This window comes from Dipodomys spectabilis, unplaced genomic scaffold, assembly GCF_019054845.1.
Source record: "Dipodomys spectabilis isolate Male_0828 unplaced genomic scaffold, ASM1905484v1 ptg000080l, whole genome shotgun sequence".
In the NCBI taxonomy this organism is placed as follows: Eukaryota; Metazoa; Chordata; class Mammalia; order Rodentia; family Heteromyidae; genus Dipodomys; species Dipodomys spectabilis.
In genome coordinates, this window is record NW_024870757.1 from 2,068,403 (window position 1) to 2,096,313 (window position 27,911).

General features: G+C 41.2%; 1 protein-coding gene across 1 annotated transcript; it reads right to left on the minus strand.

Annotated features, from left to right (window-relative positions):
- Positions 1–15,657: 15,657 nt before the first annotated feature.
- On the minus strand, positions 15,658–16,569 carry LOC122110595 (vomeronasal type-1 receptor 1-like). The gene has a single exon (XM_042683176.1). The coding sequence runs from the start codon at positions 16,567–16,569 to the stop codon at positions 15,658–15,660; it is 912 nt and encodes a 303-aa protein (XP_042539110.1).
- Positions 16,570–27,911: the final 11,342 nt, after the last annotated feature.

Consider the following 27,911-nt stretch of genomic DNA (forward strand, 5'->3'; position numbering starts at 1 on the left):
TCTTCAGTAAATGGTGCTGGCAAAATTGGTTAACTAAATGTAGAAAATTAAGCTAGATCCTCATATATGACCCTGCACCAGAATCAACTCCAAATGGATCAAAGACCTTGAACTCAAAGCAGACACTCTGAAAACACTACAGGATGGAATAGGAGAAACCCTAGTTCTCCTTGGCACAGGATGAAATTTTCTGAATAGAGACCCGGAAACACAACAAATCAAAGAAAGGTTGGACAAATGGGATTGCATAAAGTTGCAGAGCTTCTGCAGGGCAAATGACATAGCTAGCAAGATCAATAGAAAGCCCACGGATTGGGAGAAGATCTTTACTAGCCATACAACAGACAAGGGTCTCATGTCTAAAATATACTTGGAACTCAAAAAATTAAACCCCCAACAACAAATCCTCAAAGAAACAACTGCCCAATAAATAAGTGGGCGATAGATTTAAAGAGAAACTTCTCTGAAGAAGAAAGAAGGATGGCCAATAGACACATGAAGAAATGTTCAACATCCCTAGCCATAAAAGAAATGCAAATCAAAACAACATTGAGATATCACCTCACTCCAGTTAGAATGGCAAAAATCAAGAACTCTAACAACAACAGATGCTGGAGGGGATGTGGACAGAAAGGAACCTTACTTCATTGTTGGTGGGAATGTAAACTTGTTCAACCACTTTGGAAAGCAGTATGGAGGTTCCTCAAAAGACTTCACATAGAACTCCCCTGTGACCCAACAATCCCATTGGCATTTACCCAAATGTTTACAAACAAGACCACAGTAAAGCTACCAGCACAACTATGTTTATTGCAGCATTATTTACCATAGCTTAGATATGGAACCAACCCAGATGCCCCTCAGTAGATGAATGGATCAAGAAAATGTGGTATATATACACAATGGAATTCTATGCCTGCATCAGAAAGAATGACATTTCCCCATTTGTTAGGAAATGGAAAGTCTTGGAAAAAATTATACTAAGTGAAGTAAGCCAGGCCCAAAGAAACATAGGTCCCATGGTTTCCCTTATTTGCAATATCTAGTATATGTATGAGTCAAGCGGAAAAGGTCAGATAATGTGATGTTAGGAAAATGAACCCTTAAAAATGTATTTTAATGTTTCTTTTCTTTCATGCATGTGTTTCTAACGCATTTATAAGATTATTTCTTTGTTGCTTTGTATGTCCTTCCCCCACAGTTTAACCCCCGCTTTCACTATATTTGATGTCAGTATAACTTGTGGAAGAGATGCGGACAAACAAGTCGTTTAAGGATTCAGGTGGACCTGTTGCAACAAGGAGAAGTACAAAATGTCATGTCAAAAATGAGCTTTACAATGTCGGTGTGGGGGGTGGGAAGGGGGAAGGATTGGGTGGGGGGAAGGGGGGAGCCTGGGAAGGGAGGTGAAGGGTAAACAAAGTAGGCGGCTGCAATGCTTGGTAAGAAATGTATTCATTATCCTGCCCATGTAATTTTAACCCCTCTGTACAGTATGTTCTCAAATATAATAAAATAAAATTTAAAAAAAAGTTTTCATTTGGAAAATAATCTCCTAAGCTAGGCACTCATCCCTGTATTCCTAGTAACTTAGAAGACTGAGACCTGTGGATCAAAGTTTCAAACCAATATTGGTGCACTAGGTGTCCAGGCTGCAATGTCAAGGAGATACCTATTTTCTAATAATTACCAGGAATACTGAAGTGGCACTTTGTCTCAAATGGGTGAGCACTAGGCTTAAGCTAATTGCTCAGGGAGAGAGCCCAGACCCTGAGTACAAGCCCCATGGCTGACAAAATAATAAAAATTAAAAAGAACATTCTAGGGTCTAGGTGAAGGCAAGGCTGGCCTCTTGTCTGGCCTCAAAGGTGGCAAGAAGAAGCCCCTGAAGCAACCGAAGAAGCAGGCCAAAGAGATGGATGAGGAAGACAAGGCTTTCAAGCAGAAACAGAAAGAGGAGCAGAAGAAACTCTAGGAACTGAAAGTGAAGGCAGTGGGGAAAGGACCCATCAACACAGGTGGAATTAAGAAATCTGGCCCAAAGTAAGCTGTTCCTTGTCCCTGAGATGATGGTGACCCTTGATTCCATTCCCATTCAAGGTCTGGATTTCCTGTTGTAACATTTCTGCCACCTATACATAGAATGGAGTTTTGTCTAGGACTCTGAACATTAAGAACAACCTTTAAAAAAAAGCCTACAGTGGCTCAGTCTCTAGTTTGTCAGCCATTGTGTCAGCTATTGCTACCTCAGCTGTAAATTTCAAGTAAACTCAGCCTAAGTTCCTGCCAGAGTCTGCTCTTTGTTCTACTCTTGCATTCTGTATCATCTTGAAAGTAAAAAATAGGCAAAAATAAAAATAAAAAAAATAAAAAGAACACCCTTAAGCAAGATGAGCGCAAGAACAATGAGAGAGAAAACAGAGGGAGAGGGAACAAACTGAGGAAATTGCTTGGAATGGGAATGACAAGCCAAGGCATTAAAATTAATGTCAACAGGCCCTTTACATTCATATCACAAATTGTCATGTTACAGATTACACCTTGGCAAATCTTTTCTAATGTATATCTTCAAATAATATGTGATTAGTTTAAATGAAAGTGTAAATCCCGTTGAGACATTACTCATGACAAAAAGTATACAGAGGTGTATTAGATCATTTCAGCAGAGAATGCTCTAACCTTGAGTACACAAAGCTGTGGTCTCCAGGATACAAAAGGATGTGGAGCTGCATCAAGACTGCTAACCGAGAGGAAAATGAACCCTAAGATATGTATTCAAATGTTTTTTTTTTTTGTTTAATGCGATTGTTTCTAATGCATTTATAAGATTATTTCTTTGTTGCTTTGTATGTCCCTCCCCCACAGTATAACCCCTGCTTTCACTGTATTTGATGTCGGTATAATTTGTGGAGGGGAAGGAGAAAAACAAGTCGTTTAAATAAAGATACAGGTGGACCCGTTGCAACAATGAGAAGTACAAGTTGTTACGTCGAAAATGAATTTTACAACTTTGGTGGGGGGGTGGGTAGGATTGGGTGCGGGGCAGCGGGAGGTGTGGGGGGGAGGATGGGAAGGAGAAACAAAGGAGGAGGCTACAATGCTTGATAAGAAATGTACTCATTATCTTGCCCATGTAATTGTAACCCCTCTGTACAGTATTTTCACAATAAAAAATAAATAAATATTTTTTTAAAAAAAGACTGCTAACTGAGGCAGGAGAGAGGCCTGTGACTTTCACCAAACATTTTATCCTAAAATACAAGACATGTGCCTCATTCTAACCCCACACAACACACACATTTTACAGAGAAGTTAGTTCTGCATTTTCTTGATGAGTTCCATTAACTACTGTCATTTACCTGAGAGAATAGCTGCTTACCCAGTAGGAATTGGCTGTCAGGACAGAGGAGCAGAGGCAGTGGTCACAGCACATGTGCTCAGGCACAGAGCCCCAAGAAAAAGGCTCAGGACTGAATGGTCTCATCTCCTCTGAGGGTGTGCTCATCATTTCACCTGGATGTGTGACACTGTTTGCATGGGGTACAAAGTTTTACAGTTGTCTTTTTCGTGTTTCCCCAGCGTCTTCATAGATAGCTTCATAGGCTCCTCATATGCTCACTTATTCCAGCCATTTTGACCTTCTGAGATACAGAGAATATAGACATGTCCTCCTCTGAACCAAGCATGAACATATCGCCTAAAACGAAGGGGCATCCATCAATTTAACTAGAAACTAGGATGGTGTTGTGAAGGAAATGTATAACTTAGATCCTGTCATTACAAAAGGAAAGACCAAAAAATCTTCACCTGTCATCACTCCTTACAGAGCAAGAAAATAATAGCAAGGTAAACACAATATGGTAACAAAGAAGAGTGCAAGATGAAGACAGACCAATAGAAATAAAAATCAGTGAACCCAAATGTTGGATGTTTGAAAAAAGCCAAGGAAATGGACAGAAATTTTACTTAGATTGATAATGCCTAAACCAGAAGACTCAAATTACTGAACTAGAAATGGAAGTGCAGACATGATTCCTGACCTGTGAAAATGCGAACAAGAACCAGAAAAGGTGGCTCAGGCCTATGAGCATCATAGCTAGCATAGCTCCTCAGGAGGCTGAGATTAGGATGATCACAGTTTAAAACCAGAACAAGCACAAAGTCCACAAGACTCCATCTCTAAAATAGCCTACAAGCCGGGTACAGGTGGCTGTCATCTTAGCTACTTGGAGACTGAGGTCTGAGGATCAATGTTTGAAGCCAGCCCAGGCAGAAAAGCCTGTGAGACTCTCATCTCTAATTAACTATCAACAAAGCTGAAAGTAAAGCTGCGGCTCAGATGGTAGAGAGCTATCCTTGAACAGAAAAGCTCGGCACAACACCCAGGCCCCAAGTGCAAACCCAGGACTGACACAAAAACAAAAACAAAAACCTGGGCTGGAGGCATGGCTTAGGTGGTAGAGTAATAGTTGAGTGAACAAGTTTAGCAAGCATAGGACCCCAAATTCAAGTCCTGGGACAATGAGAGAAGACAGAGAGAGAAAATGGATTCTAACAATTACAAATGACATAAACTAGATGAAAAGCATTCAAGTTTCCAGGAACACTACTCTTGTCATAACTGACTGAAGGACAGGTGCTGATGTCTTTACTCTGAGCTACTCATAAGGCTGAGATATGAGAATCACAGTTTGAAGCCAGCCCTGACAGGAATGTCTGTGACACTCTTCTCTCCAAGAAACAACTCAGAAAAGGGCAGAGGTGGCACTGTGGCTCATTTGGTAGAGGGTGAGACTTAAGCCATGGAAGCTCAGGGACAGCATCCAGGCCCTGAGTTCAATCAAGTCCAGGAAAAGAAAACATTACTCAAGAAATAGTAGTAACTTTGAATATAGCAAGAAAAAGAGAGATTGCATGTCTAGTACAAAGCCACCCAACACAGAAACACACACACACACACACACACACACACACACACACACAGTTTATTGACCTACATTTGCATCACCACAATGAAAGGATGTATATTTTAGAAACAGTTTTTACTAAGTTAATAAAGTTAATAATCGTGAATTTTTTTTGTCAAATGCATACTACATTTTCATTGAACATCGGCTAAATCAGCTTTAGGATGACTGCTGATATTGTGCATCAGGTTAGGCCTCACATTGAGTTTTTCCTACTTTTAGGACAAAGATGGAATTCTGGGCTGGTCCTGCATTACATTTAGGAACCAGCATTGACACAAGTTTACTGCTTGACCTGCCACCATGTCTCCTGGTCCAGGTCAAACATGGTGGATGTCTTCAGATTTCTGAAATGCCCATGATCCACAGGAGAGACCTTTCTAGACTACTCCTTTTACCTGAATATGTTTGAAGTTAAGGTTTCCAGGTATCCAAATGAAAAAACAACATCCAATAACACTTTGTTTATGCTAAATATTGAACTTTATTTCCAAGTTTATTATTTACAAACATTACTTCCATCCAAATCCTGCCATTGTCTGAGAGATTCCCCTGCATAAAGCAACCAAGATATTGGCAAAGACCAGATGGTGGCAGATTGGGTCTGTGGGGCTCATCTTCTGTCCGACCAGTGAGGAGGGTGTAGCTATAAAAGCAAAAAAGAGAGGAGTTCCCCAGGATCCCAGCTGCAGTCTGAGTGAGGAAGACAACCCCCATCTCCATGTCGGCTTGAGTCTAGGAAAGAATTTATTTTATTGTGAGACAAAAAGTAGAATGAAAACAAACAAATAACTATGACTATGCTAGCTAGCAGGGCACTGGTGACTCACACCTTTAATCTTAGCTACTCAGGAGGATGAGATCTAAGTGGGATTCTAGATGTGAGAATTGTGGTTTGAAGAAGCCAGCCCAGGCAGGAAATTCCCATGACACTCTTACTCTCAACTACTCACACAAAATCAGAACCAGTGCTTTGGCTGAAAGTGGTAGAGCAGTAAGCTTCACACTGCCCCCAGGCCTTAGTTCAAGACACTTGGCAATAAAAAAAAAAAAAGCTATCCTAGCCAGGTGCCAGTAATCCTAGCAATGCAGGAAGCTGAGATCTGAGGATCATAGTTCAAACCAGCCCAGGCAGGAGGTCTGTGAGAGTCTCATCCCCATGAAATTAAGATACTGGGTCAACCGGTTGTTAAAGGGGCCGCTGACACCATCTTGCCTTTGTGATAGGGGAAGGTGAATTGCCACACACAGGTGATAAGGGCCTGAATTGCTCGAAGCAGTAGCAGGCACTTGGACAATAGGTACTGGACCTGTCAGTCCTGTGCCTTGTAGTTTACCTTTGATCTCCCCATGACACTGCCCCTTGAGCCTGACCTTCTCTAGGCCTATACTAGCTCAGGCTCTATTATGTCATGCCTCCTCCTCAGCTCCCCTCCATTCCCCATGGCATCCTAATTCAGCTCTCCATAGGAGCTGTTCTCGTCTGTTGATGTTGTTTTTCAGCTCTGTTTCCTACTGTATGCCTCTTTTCTGAAGTTGTTAAGTGTATTTGAGGGGCTGCAGGTCTTTGTGACAGAAGTCCACCTGCATTAACAGGTTCTCCAATAAGACTCCCAACTCAACCTCTCAAAATGTGGCTTCTTAGTTTCTCATGACTGAGGTCCTGTACTACACATTAAGCTACCAAAAATGCCAGAAGTTGAGCCATATTGCAGTGGTACAGTACTAGACTTGAGCAAAAAAACCTCACGCATAGTGGCCAGGCCCTGAGTTCAAGCCCCAGGACCAACAACAATAACATCAAAAGAATTCCATGAAATGTTATTTAAGAGCATGTTAGCGATACAAATACCTGATATAATGGTGAGACATCAACCAACATCTTACCTTTAAGGAACATTATTTCTTTTTTTTTTCTTTTTCTTTTTTGTCAGTTGTGGTGCCTAGGTGCTGTTGCTGAGCTCTTGTTTGCTCAAGGCTAGTGCTCTTCCACTTTGGGCCACAGGTCCTGGTTTTCTGATGGTGAATTGGAGAGAAAACTCTCAGGGACTTTCCTGCCCAGGCTGGCTTCCAAGAAGGATCCTCAGATCTCAGCTGCCTGAGTAGCCAGGATTAGAGATGTGAGTCCCACGAGGAACATTTTTTTTCTTATAACAAAGGAGATTATCTTGGGCTGTGAATGTGGCTTTGGGGTAGAGTGCTTGCCTTGCATGCATGAAGGCCTGTGTTCAATTCCCCAGTACCCCATAAACAGAAAATGCCAAAAGTGGTTGAGTGCTAGCCTTGAGCACAGAGAGGCTCAGGGACAGTGCCCAGGCCCTAAGTTCAAGCCCGCGGACTAAGGGAAAAAAAGCAGTTTATCTTAGATTTTAGGAGAGCTTGTCAAACCCACCATCTTAGACTTTACTCTGAGCTTCTGTAACTCCATTTTGCTTTGTGACTCCATCTTAAAGACAGCACCTCTACCTAGTTCCTTATGGTTTGACCTTAAAGATATAGTTATCCCTTGTTCACTGTTTCCTTTACAGTCTCTAGGTAAGGATCATAGAGATAGTTATAGAAACAGGTCCTGTTGCCCTTGCTTGAAGCTTGCTTACAGCACCGACGAGTGTGTGTAACGTCCTGCTTGGCTTGCACCTGTGGGAAAGAACCATAAGGGACTCTTCACCCCTGACTGAGGAAGGAGGTGGGTTTTCGGCCCCTCTCCTTTTTTTGTTAATCACGGGGCTTGAACTCTGGGCTTGGGCGCTGTAGCTCAGCTCTTCATCTCAAAGCCAGTGCCTATCACTTCAGCCACAGTGCCACTTCAACTTTTCATAGGGGATAAAAGTCTCATGGACTTTCCTGACTGGGCTGGCTTTAAACTGCGATCCTCAGATCTCAGCCTCCTGAGCAGCTAGGCTTACAGGAATGAGCCACCAGCACCTGGATGGGTTTTCTGCTTTGAAAGGGGCTCTGAGATCAGGCTTGAGACTGCGCTGGGGGACCACATAGTCCTAGTGTGGTCGCTGGCTGGCTTAGAAAGACTTTTTATTGAGCTTGACTTACATCACTTAATATAATTTTTTCCAAGTCTTTCCATTTCCTAAAAAATGGGGCAATGTCATTCTTTCTGATGGAGGCATAGAATTCCATTGTGTATATATACCACATTTTCTTGATCCATTCATCTACTGAGGGGCATCTGGGTTGGTTCCATATCTTAGCTATAGTAAATAATGCTGCAAAAAACATAGTCGTGCTGGTAGCTTTAGTGTGGTTTTTGTTTGTAAACAGTTGGATAAATGCCCAAAAGTGGGATTGCTGGGTCATAGTGGAATTCTATGTGGAGTCTATTGAGGAACCTCCATACTACTTTCCAAAGTGGTTGAACAAGTTTACACTCCCACCAACAATGAAGGTTCCTTTCTGTCCACATCCCCTCCAGCATCTCTTGTTATTAGAGTTCTTGATTTTTGCCATTCTAACTGGGGTGAGGTGGTATCTCAATGTTGTTTTGATTTGCATTTCTTTTATGGCTAGGGATGTTGAGCATTTCTTCATGTGTCTATTGGCCATCCTTCTTTCTTCTTCAGAGAAGTTTCTCTTTGTTTCCCTTATTTCCAATATCTAGTATATGTCTGAGTCAAGTAGGAAAACTCAGATAAGGTGATGTTAGGGAAATGAACCCTAAGATATGTATTCAAATTTTTTTCTTTAATGTGATTGTTTCTAATGCATTTATAAGATTATTTCTTTGTTGTTTTGTATGTCCCTCCCCCACAGTATAACCCCTGCTTTCACTGTATTTGATGTCGGAATAATTTGTGGAGGGGAAGGAGAAAAACAAGTTGTTTAAATAAGGATACAGGTAGACCCGTTGCAACAATGAGAAATACAAGTTGTTATGTCGAAAACGAACTTTACAACTTTGGGGGGGGGGCGGGGAGTATTGGTTGGAGGGGTGGGGCAGGATGGGAAAGGATAGGAAGGGGAAACAAAGGAGGAGGCTACAATGCTTGATAAGAAATGTACTCATTATCTTGCCCATGTAATTCTAACCCCTCTATACAGTATTTTCACAATTTAAAAAAAGACAAAAAAAAAAAAGAAAGACTTTCTATTGATTGTACTCTATGTCTGCAAGGTCTCTCCTGGTGGTCCTCCCCACAACAAGAAAAAAACAGTGAAAGCTTTGGAAAACAACACTTAATTATAAGAATGATGAAAAGAAAATCTCGATGTCTTAATATAGTCTTATCACAAATAACAACAAAGACATACTGTATATGAAAGATACACAGAAACTGCACAATCTTCAATTTGTTAGTTTATTAGCAAAGAAGTATAGTTTGAATTTACTCTAGCAATTTCAAAAAAGAAATCCAAAGAAGCCAGGAGGCTGAGAGCTGAGGATTACAGTTTGAAGCCAGTCTGAGCACACACATCCACAAGACATTTTATCCACAATTAAACCCTCAAAAAGAAGAAGGAGGAGTGTGTCTCAAATGATGGAAGAGCAGCCTTGAGTGAAAAACTAAGCAAGACACCGAGGCCCTGTTTTCAAGCCCTTACATTGCAAAACCCACATGTCTGTGGTTTCTGAATGTTCGGGGCTCTCCAGTGACTCAGGGAGAAGAGCACTCTCTATCTCTCTGATAATAATCACTTCTCAAAGATGTAGAAAGGATGGGATTAATTGCTTTCTGCTCATTAATTGCTTTCTACCCATGAAATAGATTCATCTGACAAAATAAACCTAATCTATATATTGGAGGACCTTAATGACTTGGAGGCTAAGATGTCAGGACTGAGGTGTGGAGCCAGCCCAGGGAGGAACGTCAAGACTCTTATCTCCAAATGACCACCAGGTAAAACTTGAAGTGATGCTGTGTAGCAAATGGTGGAACAATATCCCTGAGTGAAAAACTTAGGGACAGTACCCAGGCACTGAAGTCAAGTCCCACAACTGACAAAACAATATCCCTAAGTAAGTTGAAGGACAATAAGAGAGAAGACAGAGGGAAAGAGAATACTTTGATGAAATTGGCTGGAATGTGAATGACAAGCCAAATTATTATTAGTAGTATTGTTTTTTGGTCCAGTCGTGGGGCCTTAACTCTGGACCTGAGCGCTGTCCCTCAGCTCTTCAGCTCACGGCTAGCACTCTACCACCAGAGCCACAGTGCCACTTTCGGCTTTTTTTTTCTTTTTGCTTTTGTGGTGCTGAGGAATTGAACCCTGGGCCTCATGCATGCAAGTCAAGCCCTCTACCACTGAGCCACCTGTCCAGCTCCAACCCAAATACTTTTAAGTTAAAGTCAACTAGCTTCATACATTCATATCATAATTTGTCAGGTCACAATTTCTTCTTTTGCACAATCTCTTACAATGACTATCATCAAATAATATACCATTGTTCTGAATGTAGGGAGAAATCACATTGAGACATTACTCATGACAAAAAGTACAGGGCAGTATTAGAACATTTCAGCAGAGAATGCTGTGGCCCTGAGCACATAAAGCTCTGTGGTCTCCAGGATATGAAGGGATATAGAGTTGCACCAAGACTGTTAACCGAGGGACTGAGAAGGTGGCTCAGTGGTAGAGTGCTTGCCTTGCACCCATGAGGCCCTGGGTTCGATTCCTCAGCACCTCATAAGCAAAAAGAAAAAAAGCCGGAAGTGATGCTGTCTCTCAAGTGGTAGAGTGCTAGCCTTGAGCTGAAGAGCTGAGGGACAGCACCCAAGCCCAGAGTTCAGGCCCCTCGCTGGACCCCGCCCCCTGAAAAAGAGAGAAAAAGGCAGAAGAGAGGCATGTGACTCAACAAATACTTTTCCTAAAGTTCAAGACATGTTCCTCATTCTAACCCGATACTGCACACACGTTTTACAGAGAAGTTACTTCTGCATTTTCTTGATGAGTTCCATTAACTACTGTCATTTACCTGAGAGAATAGCTGCTTACCCAGTAGGAATTGGCTGTCAGGACAGAGGAGCAGAGGCAGTGGTCACAGCATGTGTGCTCAGGCACAGAGCCCCAAGAAAAAGACTCAGGCCTGCGTGATCTTATCTCCTCTGTGCAAGTGTTTATTTTGTCCCCTGGAAGTGTGGTGACAATGTGTGTGGGGGGGGGAACAGAACTTCTGTGTGACATACACAGGAGAATTGTGGATACTGATGAGCACCAGTGAACTTCCATGACCATTTCCAACAGATGTGACCCATGGCAAGGGAAGTCCAGGGAATATGGGGAAACTTTTGAAGATGATCTCATTAAAAGTGAGTAGAGGAACAGGAAGTCTACTGTATAAAAGAGTGAAACTGAGCACATGGCTTTGGTGAATTTTAGGGTGATTTTTTCTTTTTGTCTCCAAGATGTGCTTTCTTTCTTTAGGGAAGAGGAGACAAAGGAGGAGGGAACAATGCTTGATAAAAACTGTACTCATTACCTTGCCCATGTAATTGTAACCCCTCTGTATGGCATTTTCACAATAAAAAATAAAGAAAACCACTATATTAAAAACTGAAAAATAAAATAGGTGGGCTCTTGTGGATTACGCTTATAATCCTAGCTATTCAGGAAGCTGAAATCTGAGGATTGCAATTTGAAGCCCTCTCAGAAAAATAGTCTGAGACTCTTATCTTTAAAAACCTACTCAGTCAAGCTGGGTGGTGGTTGCTCATGCCTGTAATTCTAGCTACTCAGGAGGCTGACACCTGAGGATCATAGTTCAAATTCAGCCCGGGCAAGGAAGTCCATGGAACTATTATCTCCAATAAACCACTAGAAAACCAGAATTTGAGCTTTGCTCAAGTGGTAGAGTCCTAGCCTTGATGTGAAGAACCCTGTCCCAGAGTTCAGGACACAGGACCGACAAAACAAAACCAAAAACTACTCAGTCAAATCTGTAAGTACACTGTATCTCAAGTGGTTGAACACTAACCATGAGCACAAAGAGACTCAGGACCAGTGCCCCATGGGCTGAGTTCAAGTTTCAGAATAGGCTCGTAGGGAAAAAAAAGACAATATCCCAAGTGGAAGTATCATGTGCTCTGTGATGGTTAATGGTGCTTAAATTATCGAAACTCTGAGATATGTTCTACAACAGACTTTTAATATTTCTACCTGATCTTCATAAGTTTTCCACATGGTCACTTATTGCAGCCATTTTGACCTTCAGAGATAGCGAATATAGAAAACCTGAATGCCACTCTTCCTCTCAAAGCAGAATGACCATATCGCCTAAATCTTAGGTGCATCTATATATGAAAATAGAAACCAGGTGTGTGTGGAGAGGGAAACTTCAATCCTAACCTTACAAAAGGGAAAGACACAAAAGTCTTCACCTGTCATCATTCCTTACATATTATGAAAATAATAGCAAGGTAAACACAATATGAAAGGAAAGAAGACGAGCACAACTATGAATGCAAGCTATAGAAAGAGCAATACAAAAGTCTGAACTGGGCAGTGGTCGCTCATGTCTGTAATCCAGGCTACTCAAGAGGCTGCCTCAGGATTGCAGTTCATAGCTAGCCCAGGCAGGAAGTCCGTGAGACTCTTATCTCCAAGAAACCACCAGAAAACAGAAAGTAGCACTGGGGCTCAGTTGGTAAAGTGCTGGCCTTGAGCTGAAGAGTTCAGGGATAATGAATGCCCAGGACTAGAGGTCAAGCCCCACCAACGACACACACACAAAAAAAAAAAAAAAATGAAAAGTTAGTGAAACCAAATGTTGGGTGTTTGAAAAGACCAAAGAATTGCACAAAACTTTAGATTCACAAAGGAAAAACCAGAAGATTCCAATTACTGAACCAGAAATGGAAGTGCACACATGCTTCCTAACCTGTGGAAATGCTAAACAGAACCAGGAAAGGTGGCTCAGGCCTATGGTCCTAGCTCTTCAAGAGGCTGATTAGGAGGATACAATCAGAACAAGCACAAAAGTCCACAAGACTCCATCTCCAAAATAGCCTGCAAGCTGGGCACAGGTGGCTCATGTCTATCATCTTAGCTGCTCAGGAGACTGAGGTCTTAGGATCAGTGTTTGAAGCCAGACCAGGCAAAAAAACCTGTGAGAGTCTTATTTCACAATAACCACATAAAAGCTGTTTGTAAAGCTGAAGTTCAAATGATAAAGAGCTAGCCTTGATCACAAAAGCTCAGGGACAGCACCCAGGCCGTGAGTTCAAATCTCTGGAATGGCACAACACAGACTCTGAATTAAAACAACATAAAAAATCCTGGGCTGGAATCATAGCTAAAGTGGTAGAGGACCAGCAGAGTAAGCAATTTAAACCACCACAGGTCCAGAATTCAAGTATTTGTACCTGAAGAAAAAGAAAGAGAAAGAGAGAAATACAGACAGGCAGATGCACATGCCTGTAGGACTGTGCACATGCGCACTTGTGCGTATGCACTTGTGCCCACACACACAAAATGGATTCTAATCATTACAAATAATTAGGAATCTTAAAGTATCTAGGAACACTACTCCTGTCAAAATTGACTCAAGGAAGCAGACACTCTTGGCTAACGCCTATAATCCTAGCTACTGAGTTGGCTGAGATCTGAGGATCGCTGTTGGAAGGCAGCCAGGAGAAGAAATTCATGAGATTCTTATCTCCAACAAAGTACTCAGAAAAGACCACAAGTGGTGCTATGGTTCAAATGGTAGAGGACTAGCCTTGATCAAGCAGAGCTCAGGGACCTAAGTTCAAACCCCAAGACCAGAAAAAAAAGGCACAAGAAAAGAAAAATTAAATCAAGAAATAGCAGGAAATCCGAATAACTAAAAAAGAGATTGGGTCTGTAATATAAAGCCTCCCAACACAGACAATCCATCAGATACTCACACACACACTATCACACACAATTTTTTACCTATATTTGAATCACCACAATGAAATATATTCTATTAACAGATGATAGTATTTTAATAAAAGTAAAATTTGGGAAACTTTGTCAAATGCAATTTACATTTTACTTGAGCATTGACCAAATCAACTTTAGGAGGACTATTGATATTGTGCATGAGGTTAGGCCTTACAGTGAGTCTATCATACTTTCAGGACAAGGATGGAATTCTGGGCTGGTCAGCAGTGACACAGGTTTACTGCTTGACCTTATGCCATCTCTCCTGGTGCAGGTCAAACATGGCAAATATCTTCAGATCTCTGACATAATCGTGATCCACAGGAGAGACCTTTCTAGATGACTCTTCTTTCCTTGAAGATGCTGGATCTAGATGTGTTTGAATGTAATGTTTTCAGGTACCAATGTGAAAAACCAACAAGTAATAACACTTTGTTTTGTGCTAAATATTGAACTTTATTTCCAAGTTTAGTACTCCTACTCATTACATTTACTCAGCCTAATTCATGAGGTAATGTTGAAAAATGAAGTGTAATTCCTGCATAATAGGGTGAAAACATTCATCTTTTGGCATCTCAGTTACTTCAACTTAGCAATTGTAACTTATGCAATATTTGTTTAGTGAACTAACAATAAAAGATAAGTAAGCCATATTAACTACATTGAAATTTTCTATTACTATGTTTTATTTGAGTTTCAGGCAACAAATTTGGGGTCTTACGTAGGCAGGAACTTCACCATTGAGATACTCCCAAAGTCTTCTTTCAGTCGGTTTAACACAGATTCTTACAGAATACCTTCTATTATATACTCATTTAATAATTTTAAAGATAAAATATATGCCAGGTGCTGGTGGCTCACACCTGTAATCCCAGCTACTCAGGAGGTTGAGATCTGAGGATTGCAATTGGAAGCCAGCCTGGCAGGAAAGTCCATGACACTCCTTTCTCCAATAAACTACTCAGAAAAGGTCTGAAGTGGCATTGTGGGTCAAAATGGTAGAGGGTTATCCTTGAGCAAAAGAGCTCTGTGACATTGCCTAAGTCCTGAGTTCAAGCCCCACAACGAATAATAATAGCAATAATAATAATTATTATTATTGGTTTATTATTTAACTCAAAGATTGATCAAAGGTGGATGCAGTGGCTCACTCATGCAAGATGGAATTAGGAGAATTCAGATCCAAGGCCAGCCCAGGAAAAGAGTTCACAAGATCCCCCCTCCAATACTAGCTGGGTGTGGTGATGTACACTTGACATCCCAGTCATGTGTGAGGCTGAGATTGGGACGTTTACAGTGATAGGTCAGCCTGGGTAAAAATGATTCCCTAAGACTCTATCTAAACAACAAAAACCTCAGCATCTACATTCATATCTCTCATTCCAGGTACATCAGGAAACACAAAAAATGAGTATGAAATTGCAGGTTGACCTGGCTAAAAATCAAGGGTATAGCTTACAAAAGTAACCAGAGTGAGCTGGGAAGGTGGGTGAGTGGTAAAGTGCTTGCCTGGCATACATGAGGTCCTGGGTTGGATAATTAGGCACCACATTATGAGAAAATGCTGGAAGTGGTGCTGTGATTCAAGTTGTAGAGCAATAGTCTTGAGCTGACAAGCTGAGGGACAGCACCCAATCCCAGAGTTCAAGCACAAGGACCAACCAAAATAAATAAATAACCAGAGTAAAAAAGACTAGAGCAGGTGTCTAGTAGTAGAGCCTATATCCTAACAGTGCAGAGTGCAGTGTGTAAATGCCACTGTTGCAAAAACAAAACTATGAACCAACTGGAAATTGAATGTAATGGCTTGGTTTAAGTGAATCATGAAAATCTTTTATTCAGTGTAGGAATGAAACACCTGAGTGATGCGAGTGTCACTGCTGATGAGCACAAAGGGACTCAGAAATGAGAAACATGCACCCAGGAACACAGTCGTGTCCACCAGCCACAGGTCTGGTTTTGTATTTACACCAACATAAAAAGTGAAAATGGCAGAAAGGCAGTAGAAGGAGACAAACATGCTCACCAGGGTAAGGATGGTCCCCGTGGCCTTGGCCTCATGATCTGGTCTTCGGGAGGCAATGCGGCTGTGAATGTGACGGACCCTCTGCCTGTGTCTGTGCAGGACATGGACCATGGAAGCACTGGCCCAAGTCATGAAAACCAAGCACATAACATCAATGGAAGTAAGTAAGATCATCTGTGACAAACGTACAAATGGTTTTGTAGGGGCTGCTTCTGTGGAGCAGTATCTATAACGCATGTGCAGAGTAACATTTTGTTTGTGTCTTGGGCCAATCACTCTCAAAGGCACATGAATATTGACCAGGAGCTGCAGGATCCAGAAAATGCAACCAAAGAATCCACAGCCCTTGGGGAATCTAGTAGTGATCTTCCACCAAGCATTTCTAGTGCAAAGCTTTGAGACCTGGAAGCCACTCAGAAGGCAGGTGGCATTAAGACAAACTCCTCTGGATACTCTGTGGAAATACAAAAGAACTTTACATCCGCCATCATCCAGGAAGTACTTCAATCCAAATCCTGCCATTGTCTGAGGGATCCCAGAGGATAAAATAACCAAGTTGTTGGCAAAGACTAGATGGCTGAGGATGAAGTCTGTGGGCCTCATCTTCTGTCCAGTGAGGAGGGTGTAGTTGTAAAAACAAAAGAGATAGGAGTTCCCCAGCACCCCTGCTGTAGTCTGAGTGAGGAAGGCAACCCACATGTGAATGTTGGCTTCGGTCATCTTTTTCATATCTAGAAAATCATGGATTTATTTATTTATTTACTGTGTGTTTGTTTGTTTATTGTCGGTCATGGGGCTTAAACTCTGAGCCTGAGCACTGTCCTTCAGCTCTTCAGCTCAAGTCATGCATTCTACCACTTGAGATACCGCACCACTTCTGTTTTTTCTGATGGTTTATTTGAGATGAGAGTGTCACAGAGTTTTCTGCCCGTGATGGATTTGAATCGTGATTCTCAGAACTCAGCCACCTGAGTAGCTAGGATTACAGGCTTAAGCCACCAGTGCCGGGCCTGGTTTTATTTATTTATTTATTTATTTGTTTGTTTGTTTTATTGTGAAAATACTATACAGAGAGGTTATAGTTACATGGGCAAAATAATGAGTACATTTCTTATCAAGCATTGTTGCCTCCTCCTTTGTTGAAATTATGGATTTTATTGTGACACAAAAAATAGCATGAAAAGTAAACAAATATGAACATGGTAGCAAAGCCAGATTCATAAGGATCGTAGCTTGAAGCCAGTCCAGGAAAAAATGCCCCCATCAGACTCTGTGGCTCAAGCCTAAGCCCTGATTTTAAGCCCTATAATCAAAAGGATAACAGAATTCTAGGAAATATTATTTTAATTAATTGCATGATTAGTGATATACACCGATACTTGACAGAATGGTGAGACATTAACCAGCATTTTGTTTATAAGGAATATTATTTCTTTTTTCTTTTCCTATTTTTGTCAGTAGCAGGACCTCACTGCTTTCCTTGAACTTGTTTTGCTCAAGGCTAATGCTCTTCCACTTTGAGCCACAGCCAATTCTGGCTTTTTGATGATGAATTAGTGATAATACCTTCATGGATTTTCTGCTGGGCTGGCTTTGAATTTGGATCCTCAGAATTCATCCTCCTGAATAGCTGGAGTTACAGTCCTGAACAACATTATTTCTTATGATAAAGCAGATGAAAACAGTTAAAAATTTGTAAAGTAACACTTGGTTGTGAAAAGCACAATGCCTTAATGCATACACACCAGTATCAAATAGCAGCAGAGACATATGGTAGACTGAGAAGGAAACACAAGTAGTGCACAAACTAAAGTGTATGAAAGAAACACCTTGTTAGTGTGTCAACAAACAAGTATAATCTGAATTTACTCTAGCAATTTCAAATAATTAAGAAATCTAAGGAAGCCAGATGCTGGTGGTAGATGCCTATAATCCTAGCCACTTGGAGGCTGAGACCTGAGAATTGCAGTTAGAAGCCAGCTTGGCCAGAAAATATCCCAGAGACTCTTATATCCAATACACTACTGAGGAACGGTCAGAAGAGGCACTGTGGTTGAAATGATAGAGCACTGTCATTTGCCAAAAGCAAGCTCAAGAATACTGCCTAGGCCCTCAGTTCAAGCCCCATGACTGGCAAAAATTAAAAAATAAAAAATATGTACATGGTTGTGTTATATCATTTCAGCAGAGAATGCTCTACCCCTGAGCACACAAAGCTGTGTGGTCTCCAGGATACAAAGGGATGTGGAGCTGCACCAAGATTGCTAACTGAAGCAGGAGACAGTCCTCTGACTCTCACCAAACATTTCTCCTAAAATACATGAATGTGCCTCATTCCAACCCACACAGCACACACATTTTACAGAGAATTTACTTCTGCAATTTCTTGATGAGTTCCATTTACTACTGTCACTTGCCTGAAAAGAACAGCTGCTTACCCAGTAGGAACTGGCCGTAAGGACAGAGAAGCAGAGGCAGTGGTCACAGCATGTGTGCTCAGCCACAGAGCTCCAAGTTAAAGGCTCAGGACTGCATGGTCTCATCTCCTCTGTGGGCATGCTCATCATGTCACCTGAAAGTGTGGTGACACTGTGTGCGTGGGGAACAGATGTTCCCTATGACAAACACTGGAGAATTGTAGGTACTGATGAGTACCACTGAACTTCCATGACCATTTCCAACAGATGTGACCCATGGCAAGGGAAGTCCTAGGAATATGGGGAATCTTTTGAAGATGGTCTCATTAGAAGTGAGTAGAGGAACAGGGAACATCTATTTGGTGAATTTTTATGTACTTTTTTCTTTCATATGCAACAAGCAATTTCTCTCTTTAGTAAAACATTATGTTAAAAATTAAAATAGGGTGTCTTTTTCTCAGGCGCATGATCCCAGCAGCTCAGGAGGCTGAGATCTGAGGCTGCAGTTTGAAGCTAGCCTAGGCAGAAAAGTCTGTGAGGCTGACTTCTTCAATGAGCTGTGAGACCTCATGGAGTAGAAGTCCCACCCATTCAGACATCATTGTCCAGCTTCCAGACCGCTGAGGCCACGCAATCAAAGTGCCCCCTAGGAGGTGAGCCACTGGATATAGGGGCTCATGGAGTTCTGCGGCAGGGATAGAGAGAGAAGGAAGACATCCAAGGGATGTGGGAGAGAAAGGTGCCTCCCTTAGCCTCACACCTGAGGAGGCCTGGGCCAGCCTGAGGAGGAGAACAGCAGACCAACACAGGCAAGTAGACAGGCCCAGGAAGAGAGGACCATGGAGGGCCAAGAGGCCTGGAGCAAGGCCTGTGAAGAACCAAGAGGCCCCAGACAGCATCATATCCCTCATCCTAAAACCAGGCAGGAACTCATCAAAGAAAGAGAACTATAGACCCATTTCTTTGATGGACATTTGTTGGGAGCCGACGGTAAAGCTCAACAGTAAAGGTCATCTTGACCCTTGTGCTTGCTTGAAGGCATGTACAAAAAGCTGGCTTACTTGAAAAACACCAGGTGCCCAGAATTGTTTTGCTATGCCTTCAGAGTCTGTTTTACATTTAACCAGTTGATCTTGTCTTGTTTTTATTGCACTCTGTTTTAAGTAAACCTAAACATTCCTTGTTTTTCTGGACTATAGTAATCTTATGCTACTTCTTGACTTCTAACAGTACATATTAGAGAAAGTTAAAAATAAACGGTGCTCCAGTCTTGAGCTGCAGACCTCCGACCCCATCTTTTGTCTTGTGTCTTTTTCCTCATTCTTGCTCCTTAAATCAGGATTCCCTTTTGTTGCCAGAAGGCTTTGGGAAACATTGATGCAAAACTTCTCAACACAATTTTGGCCAATTGGCTTCAACAATTCATCCAAAAAAATCATACACCACTATCAAAAAGGATTCATTTTAGATGTGCAAAGCTAGCTCAATATACACAAATCTATTCATATAATTCATCAAACCAACTAGAGCAAGAATAATAACCACATGGTTATCTCAATAGATGCAGAAAAAGCATTTGACAAGGTCCAACACCTGTGTATGATGAAGGCTCTGGAAAAACTAGGAATCTAGGGAACATTCCTCAATACAACAAAGGCTGTATATGACAAACCTGCAGCAAGCATTATACTTACTGGTGAAAAACAAAAGCCATTTCCTCTTAACTCAGGAAGAAGACAAGGATGTCCACCCTCTCCACATCTCTTCCATTTAGTATAAGAATGCCTATCTACAGCAATGAGACAAGATGCAGACATAAAAGTGATCCAAATTAGGAAAGATGAAGTAAAACTCTTCTTCTTTGCAGATGACAGGATCTTGTATTTAAAGAATCTCATGGACTCCACTCCCAAATTACTCAAGCTGATTCAAAACTTTGGCAAAGTATCAGGGTATAAAATTAACCCTCAAAAATCAATGGCTTTTCGATATGCCAACAATGAGGAAAGCATGGCTGAAATCAGGAAAGCAACTCCATTTGAAATAGCCCCACAAAAAATAAAATACCTAAGAATTAACCAAAGAAGTGAAGGACCTCTATGATGAAAACTTTAAAAACTTGAAAAAGGAAATCAAAACAGAACTTAGAAAGTGCAAAAACCTCCCATGCTGGACTGGAAGGATCAATATAGTGAAAATGGCAATACTTCTCAAGGCTATCTATAAATTCAGTGCGATACATGTCAATATTCCAACCTCATTCTTCAAGGAAATAGAAGAGGCAGTCCAAAAATTCATATGGAACAATAAAAGTCCCTGAATAGCAAAAATGATCCTCAACAGAAAGAACAGTGCTGGTGGAACATCAATACCAAATTTCAAACTCTACTACAAAGCCATAGTAATCAAAACAGCTTGGTACTGGCACAAGAACAGACCTCAGGACCAATGGAATAGAATTGAAAACCAAGAAATGAACTACAGACGTATAGCCATCTAATCTTCGATAAGGGAGTTAAACAAATAGAATGGAAGAAAGGCAGCCTCTTCAGTAATTGCTGGCAAAATTGTTTAATCACTTGTAGAAAACTAAAGGTAGATACTTCTATGTCACCCTGCACCAGAATCAACTCCAAATGTATCAAAGACCTCGGAGTCAAAGCAGACACTCTGAAAACATTACAGGATGGATTAGGAGAAACCCTAGGTCTCCTTGGCACAGGTCGAAATTTTCTTAATAGAGACCCAGAAACACAATAAATCAAAGAAAGGTTGGACAAGTGGGATTTCATGAAATTGCCGAGCTTCTGCATGGCAAAGGACACGGCGAGCAAGATCAATAGAAAGACCGCAGATTGGGAGAAGATCTTCACTAGCCAGACAATGGACAAAGGTCTCATATCTAAAATATACCCAGAACCCCATAAATTAAATCCCCCAACAACAAATGCTCAACGAAACAACTGCCCAATAAATAAGTGGGCAAAAGACTGAAAGAGAAATTTCTCTGAAGAGTGAAGAAAGATGGCCAATAGACACATGAAGAAATGCTCAACCACTCTAGCCATAAAAGAAATGCAAATCAAAACAACATTGAGATACTACCTCACCCCAGTTAAAATGGCTATAATCAAGAACTCTAACATCAACAGATGCTGGAGAGGATGTGGACAGAAGGACACTTTACTGCATTGTTGGTGGGAGTGTAAACTTGTTCAACCACTGGAAAGTAGTATGGAGGTTCCTCAGAAGACTCCATATAGTGCTCCATTATCACCCAGCAATCCCATTCGGGCATTTACCCGAATGATCACAAACAAAACCCTACTGAAGCTACCAGCACACCTATGTTTATTGCAGCATTATTTACCATAGCTAAGATATGGAACCAACCCAAATGCCCCCCAGTAGATTAATGGGTCAAGAAAATGTGGTATATATACACAATGGAATTCTATGCCTCCATCAGAAAGAATGACATTGCCCCATTTGTTAGGAAATGGAAAGACTTGGAAACAATTATATTAACTGAAGTAAGTCAGGCCCAAAGAAACATAGGTCCCATGGTTTCCCTTATTTGCAATAACTAGTACATGTCTGACAGAAACAGAAATGGTCAGATAAGTTGGTGTTAGGCGAAATGAACCCCAAGATAAGGACTCAAATGGTTTTTCTTTCTTGCTATTTTTTCTAACATATTTTATTTATTGTGAAAATACCGTATAAGGGAGTTACAATTACATGGGCAAGATAATGAGTACATTTCTTATCAAGTATTGTTGCCGCCTCCTTTGTTTCCCTGTCCTAACACTTCCCATCTCCCTCCATCCGCTCCCCCCATCCACCCTCCCCCACCAAAGTTGTAAAGTTCGTTTTCCACATAATGACTTGTACATCTCATTGTTGCAATGGGTACACCTGTACACCTGTATCCCGATTTAAACGATTTGGTTTTTCCCTTCCTGTTTCTAACATATTTATAAGATGATTTTTTTGTTGCTTTGTATGTCTCTCTTCCATGGTATAACCACTGTTTTCACTGTATTTGATGTTGGTATAATTTGGGGAGGGGAAGGGAAAAAACAATTTGTTTAAGTAGAGATACAGGAGGACCCATTGCAACAATGAGATGTAAAAAATGTTATGGCGAAAAATAAACTTTAGAAATTTAGCATGGGGGGGCTGCATGAGGGCCTCAGGGGGTGTTGGAGGAGGGATGAGATGGGAAGGGATAGGAAGGGGAAACAAAGGAGGAGGCACATATGCTTCATAAGAAATGTACTCATTACGTTGATCATGTAATTGTAACACCTCTGTAAGGTATTTTCACAATTAAAAAAAGTAAGTTGAAGAGCAATAAGTGAGAAGACAGAGGAAAAGAGAACACAGTGAGGAAATTGGTTGGAATGTAAATGACAAGCTAAAGTATTTTTAATTAAAATCAACTAGCTTCGTAAATTCATATCATTATTTGCCAGGTCACAATTTCTTCTTTTGTAAAATCTCTTCCATTGATTATCTTCAAATAGTATACTATTGCTTTAAATGTAATGAGAAATCATATCAAGACATTACTCATGACAAAAAGTACCAAGCTCTATGAGATCATTTTAGCTGAGAATGTTTTACCCCTGAACACACAAAGCTGTATGGTCTCCAGGATAGGAAGGGATGTAGAGCTTCACCAAGACTGTTAACTGAAGCAGGAGAGAGGCCTGTGACTCTCACCAAATATTTTTCCTAAAATTCAGCGTGTGCCTCATTTTAACCCCATGCAGCACAAACATTTTACAGAAAATTTACTTCTGCATTTTCTTGATGAGTTCAATTTACTACTGTCACTTGCCTGAGAAGAATAGCTGCTTACCCAGTAAGAATTGGCTGTCAGGACAGAGGAACAGAGGCAGTGGTCACAGCATGTGTGCTCAGCCACAGAGCCCCAAGATAAAGGCTCAGGACTGCATGATCTCATCTCCTGTGTGGGCATGCTCATCATGTCACCTGAAAGTGCGGTGACACTGTGTGCATGGGGAACAGAGCTTTCCTGTGACAAACACAAGAGAATTGTGGATACTGATAAACACCACTGAACTTCCACAACCATTTCCAACAGATGTGGCCCATGGTTAGGGAAGTCCAGGGAATATGAGAAAACTTTTGAAGATGATGTCATTAGAAATGAGTCGAGGAAAAGAAAATGTATTGTGTTAGAAGAGCATGGAACTGAGCAAATAGATTTGGTGATTTTTTTTGGGGGGGGGGGTCCGGTCATGGGGCCTGAACTCTAGGCCTGGGTACTGTCCCTCAGCTCTTTAGCTCAAAGCTAGCGCTCTACCAATTGAGCCACAGTGCCACTTCCAGTTTTTTTATTTTTGCTTATGTGGTGCTGAGGAACCGAACCCAGGGCCTCAGGTTTGCAAGGCAAGCATTCTACCACTGAGCCACCTTCCCAGACCAGATTTGGTGATTTTTTTAAGGGGATTTTGTTTCCGTTTGTCTCCAAGTTGTGATTTCTTTCGTTAGAAAACCAAGATATACTTTGTAGGTCCCTCCCCCACGGTTTAACCCCTGCTTTCACTGTATTTGATGTTGTAATGATTTGTGTAGGGGAAAGGAAAAAACAAATTGTTTAAATAGGGATAAAGGTGGACCCATGGCAACAATGAGAAGTACAAGTAGTTATGTCGAAATGAACATTACAACTTTGGTGGAGGGAGAGGAGGGGTGAGTGGGGGGTGAAGGGAGGATGTGATAGGAAGGGGAAACAAAGGAGGCAGCTACAATGCTTGATGAGAAATGTACTCATTGTCTTGCCCATGTAATTTTAACTCCTCTATATAGTTTGAAGCCAGCCGAGGAAAAACAGTTTGTGACCCTTATCTCCAAAAAAGCATTCAGACAAGCAGGGCACTGGTGGGTCATGCTTGTAATCCTAGCTATTCTGGAGGCTGATATCTGAGGATTACGGTTCAAATGCAGCCTGGGCAAGAAAGTCCATGAGACTATTATCTCCGATAAACCACTAGAAAACCAGAAGTCACACTTATCTCAAGTGGTACAGTGTGAGCCTTGAGGTGAAGAGGCCACGCCCAGATTTCAAGCCCCAGGACCCACAAAAACAAAACAAAAAACTGCTCAGACAAAGCTGTAAGTGCCATGTGGCTCAGTTGGTTGAACACTAACTATGAGCATAAAGAGGCTCAAGACCAGTGTACAAGGCCTGAGTTCAAACTTCAGGACAGGCTGGTTTGAAAGAAAAAAATATCTCAAGTGGAAGTACCATGTAGTATGTAATGGTTAATATTGCTTAAATTATCAAGGCTCAGAGATATGTTTTACAACAGTTTTTTTAATGTTTCCACATGATCTTCATAAATGTTCTACAAGCTGACTTGTTCCAGCCATCCTTCAGAGATAGAGAATATAGAAACCCTGAATGCCACTCTTCCTGTGAACACAGCATGACCATATCACCTGAATCTAAGAGCATCTGTATATGAAAATAGAAACCAGGTCTGTGTGGAGAGGGAAACTTCGATCCTGAACTCAAAAGTCTCCACCTGTCATCATTCCTTACAAAGTAAGAAAATAACAGCAAGCTAAACACAATATGAAGGGAAAGAAGAAGAGCATAACTATGAATGCAAGCTATAGAAAGAGCAATAGAAAAGTCAGTGAGCTGGGCAGTGGTGGCTTATCCCTGTAATCCTAGCTAATCAAGAGGCTGTCTGAAGATTTCAGTTCAAAGCCAGTCCAAGCAGGAAAGTTTCTGAGACTCTTATCTCCAATGAACCACCAGAAAACAAGAAGTAGCATTGTGGTTTAAGAGATAGAGCATTTGCCTTGAGCTGAAGAGCTAAGGGACAGTGCCCAGGACCAGAGTTCAAGCCCCACTACTGACATTTAAAAAAAAGAAAGAAAGAAAAGTCAGTGAACCTCAATGTTGGGTGTTTGAAAAGACCAAAGAATTGCTCAAAACTTTAACTTAGATTAGCAAAGAAAAAACCAAAAGATCCAAATTACTGAACCAGAAATGGAAGTACACATATGATTCCTGACCTGTGGAAATACAAAACAGTGCCAGGAAATGTGGCTCAGGACTATGATCCTAGCTCCTCAGGAGGCTGAGTTTAGGAGGATCACAGGTTACAGTCAGAACAAGCACAAAAGTCCATCTCCAAAATAGCCTACAAACCGGGCATAGGTGGCTCATGTCTGTCTAGCTACTTGGAGACAGGTCTGAGGATCAGTGTTTCTAGCCAGACCAGGCAGAAAATCATGTGAGAGTCTTACTTCAAAATAACCACACAAAAAAGCTGGTACTGAAGGTGAGACTCAGATAGTAAAGAGCTAGCCTTGAGTACAAAAGCTCAGGGACAACACCCAGGCCCTGAGTTCAAGGCTGTGGAATGGCATAACACAAAAGAAGAATAAAAGCAACATGAAAAATCTAGGCTTGAGTCATGGCTAAAGTGATAGAGGACCAGCAGAGTAAGCAATTTAAACTACCACAGGCCCTGAATAAAAGTTCTGCCACCAGCAGAAAAAGAAAGAGAAAGACAGAAAAACAGACACCGCCCGTCCGCCCCACAGAATGGATTCTAACAATCACATATAAGTAGGAATGTTATGTTCTAGGAACACTACTCCTTTCAACATTGATTCAGAAAAACAGACACTGTGGCCTCACACCTATAATCCTAGCCACTCAGGAGGATGAGATCTGAGGAACTCTGTTGGAAGCCAGCTATGATAAGAAACCCACCAGACTCTTATGTCCAACAAACTGCTGAGAAAATACTAGAAGTGGTGCTAAGGTTCAATTGGTAGAACACTAGACTTGGTCCACCAAAGCTCAGGGACAACACCCAGGACTCAATTAAAGCTCCAGGACCAGAAAAAAGGAAGAAGAAATGAAAAATCGAATCAAGAAATAGCAAGAAATCTGAATAATTAAAGAAGAGATTGCATCTGTAGTATAAAGCCTCCCAACACTGACAATCCCACAGGTACTCACACTATCACACACAGTTGTTTACCTATATTTGAATCACCACAATGAAATGATACATATTCTAGTAACAGATTATAGTACTTTAATAAAAGTAAAACTTGTGAAACTTTGTCAAATGCAATGTACATTTTATTTGAACATTGACTAAATCATCTCTAGGATGACTGCTGATGTGCATAAGGCTAGGTCTTACACTGATTCTCTCATAATTTTAGGACATGATGGAATTCTGGACTGATGCGGGTTACATATAGAAATGAGCAGTGACACAGGTTTACTGCTTGACCTGACACCATATCTCCTGGTGCAGGTCAAACATGGCAGATGTCTTCAGATCTCTGAAATCCCCATGATCCACAGGAGAGAACTTGCTAGAATACTCTTCTTACCTGGATCTAAATATGTTTCAAGGTAATATGTGTTCAGGTTATCTATGTGACAAAATAATAAGGAATAACACTTTGTTTTGTGCTAAGTATTGAACTTTATTTCCAAGTTTAATACTTCCACTCATTACACTTAGCACAAAATTCATGGGGTAATGAAGAAAAATCAAGTGCTTTTCTTGCACAATGGGGTGAAAACATTCATCTTCTGGTATCTCAGTTACTCTATATTAGCAATTGTACCTTATGCAATATTTGTTTAGTGAACTAACAATAAAAGATCAGTAGGCCTCATTAACTACATTGAACTTTTCTATAACTTTGTTTTATTTGAGGTTTAGACAATAAGTTTGGGGATTTGCGTAGGCAGGAACTTCACCACTGAGATACTCCCAAAGTCTGCTTTCAGTCAGTTTGACACAGATTGTTACATAACACCTTCTATTATACACTCATTTAATAATTTTTTTCATTTAATAATTTTAAAGATAAATATTTATGACAAGCTCTGGTGGCTCACGCCTGTAATGGCAGCTACTCAGGACTCTGAAATCTGAGGATTGCAATTCAAAGCTAGCCTGGCGGGAAAGTCCATGACACTCCTCTCTCGAATAAACTACTCAGAAAAAAAATCTGAAGTAGAGCTGTGGCAAAATGGTAGAGTGCTAGCCTTGAGCACAAGAGCTCCGGAGAATTGCCCAGGTCCTGAGTTCCAGCCCCATCACCACAACAACAACAACATCGTCATCATCAACAACAACAACAACCTCAACGACGACAACTAGTAATAATAATAACGTTACTCAAAGAATGATCCAAAGTGGATGCAGTGGTTGAATCAGGAGGATTCAGATCTAAGGCCTCCCCAGGAAAACAGCTCACAAGATTCCCCCCTCCAATACTAGCTGGCTGTGGTGGGGTACACCCATTATCCCAGCCATGTGTGAGGATGAGATTGGGATGGTTGCAGTGATAGATCAGCCTGGGCAAAAACAATTCCAAAAGACTCTATCTAAACTATAAAATTTTAGCATCTACATTCATATCTTTCATCCCTGGTACTTCAGGAAACACAATAGGAGTATGAGGGTGCAGGGTGACCTCGGTACAAAGCAAGGGTAAAGCTCAAAAATAATCAGAGTAAAAAAGCACTAGTGCAGAGGCTCTACGTAGAGCCACTGCCCTATCAGTGCAGAGTGTAATGTGTAAATGCACTGCTGCAAAAGCAAAACTATGAGTCAACTG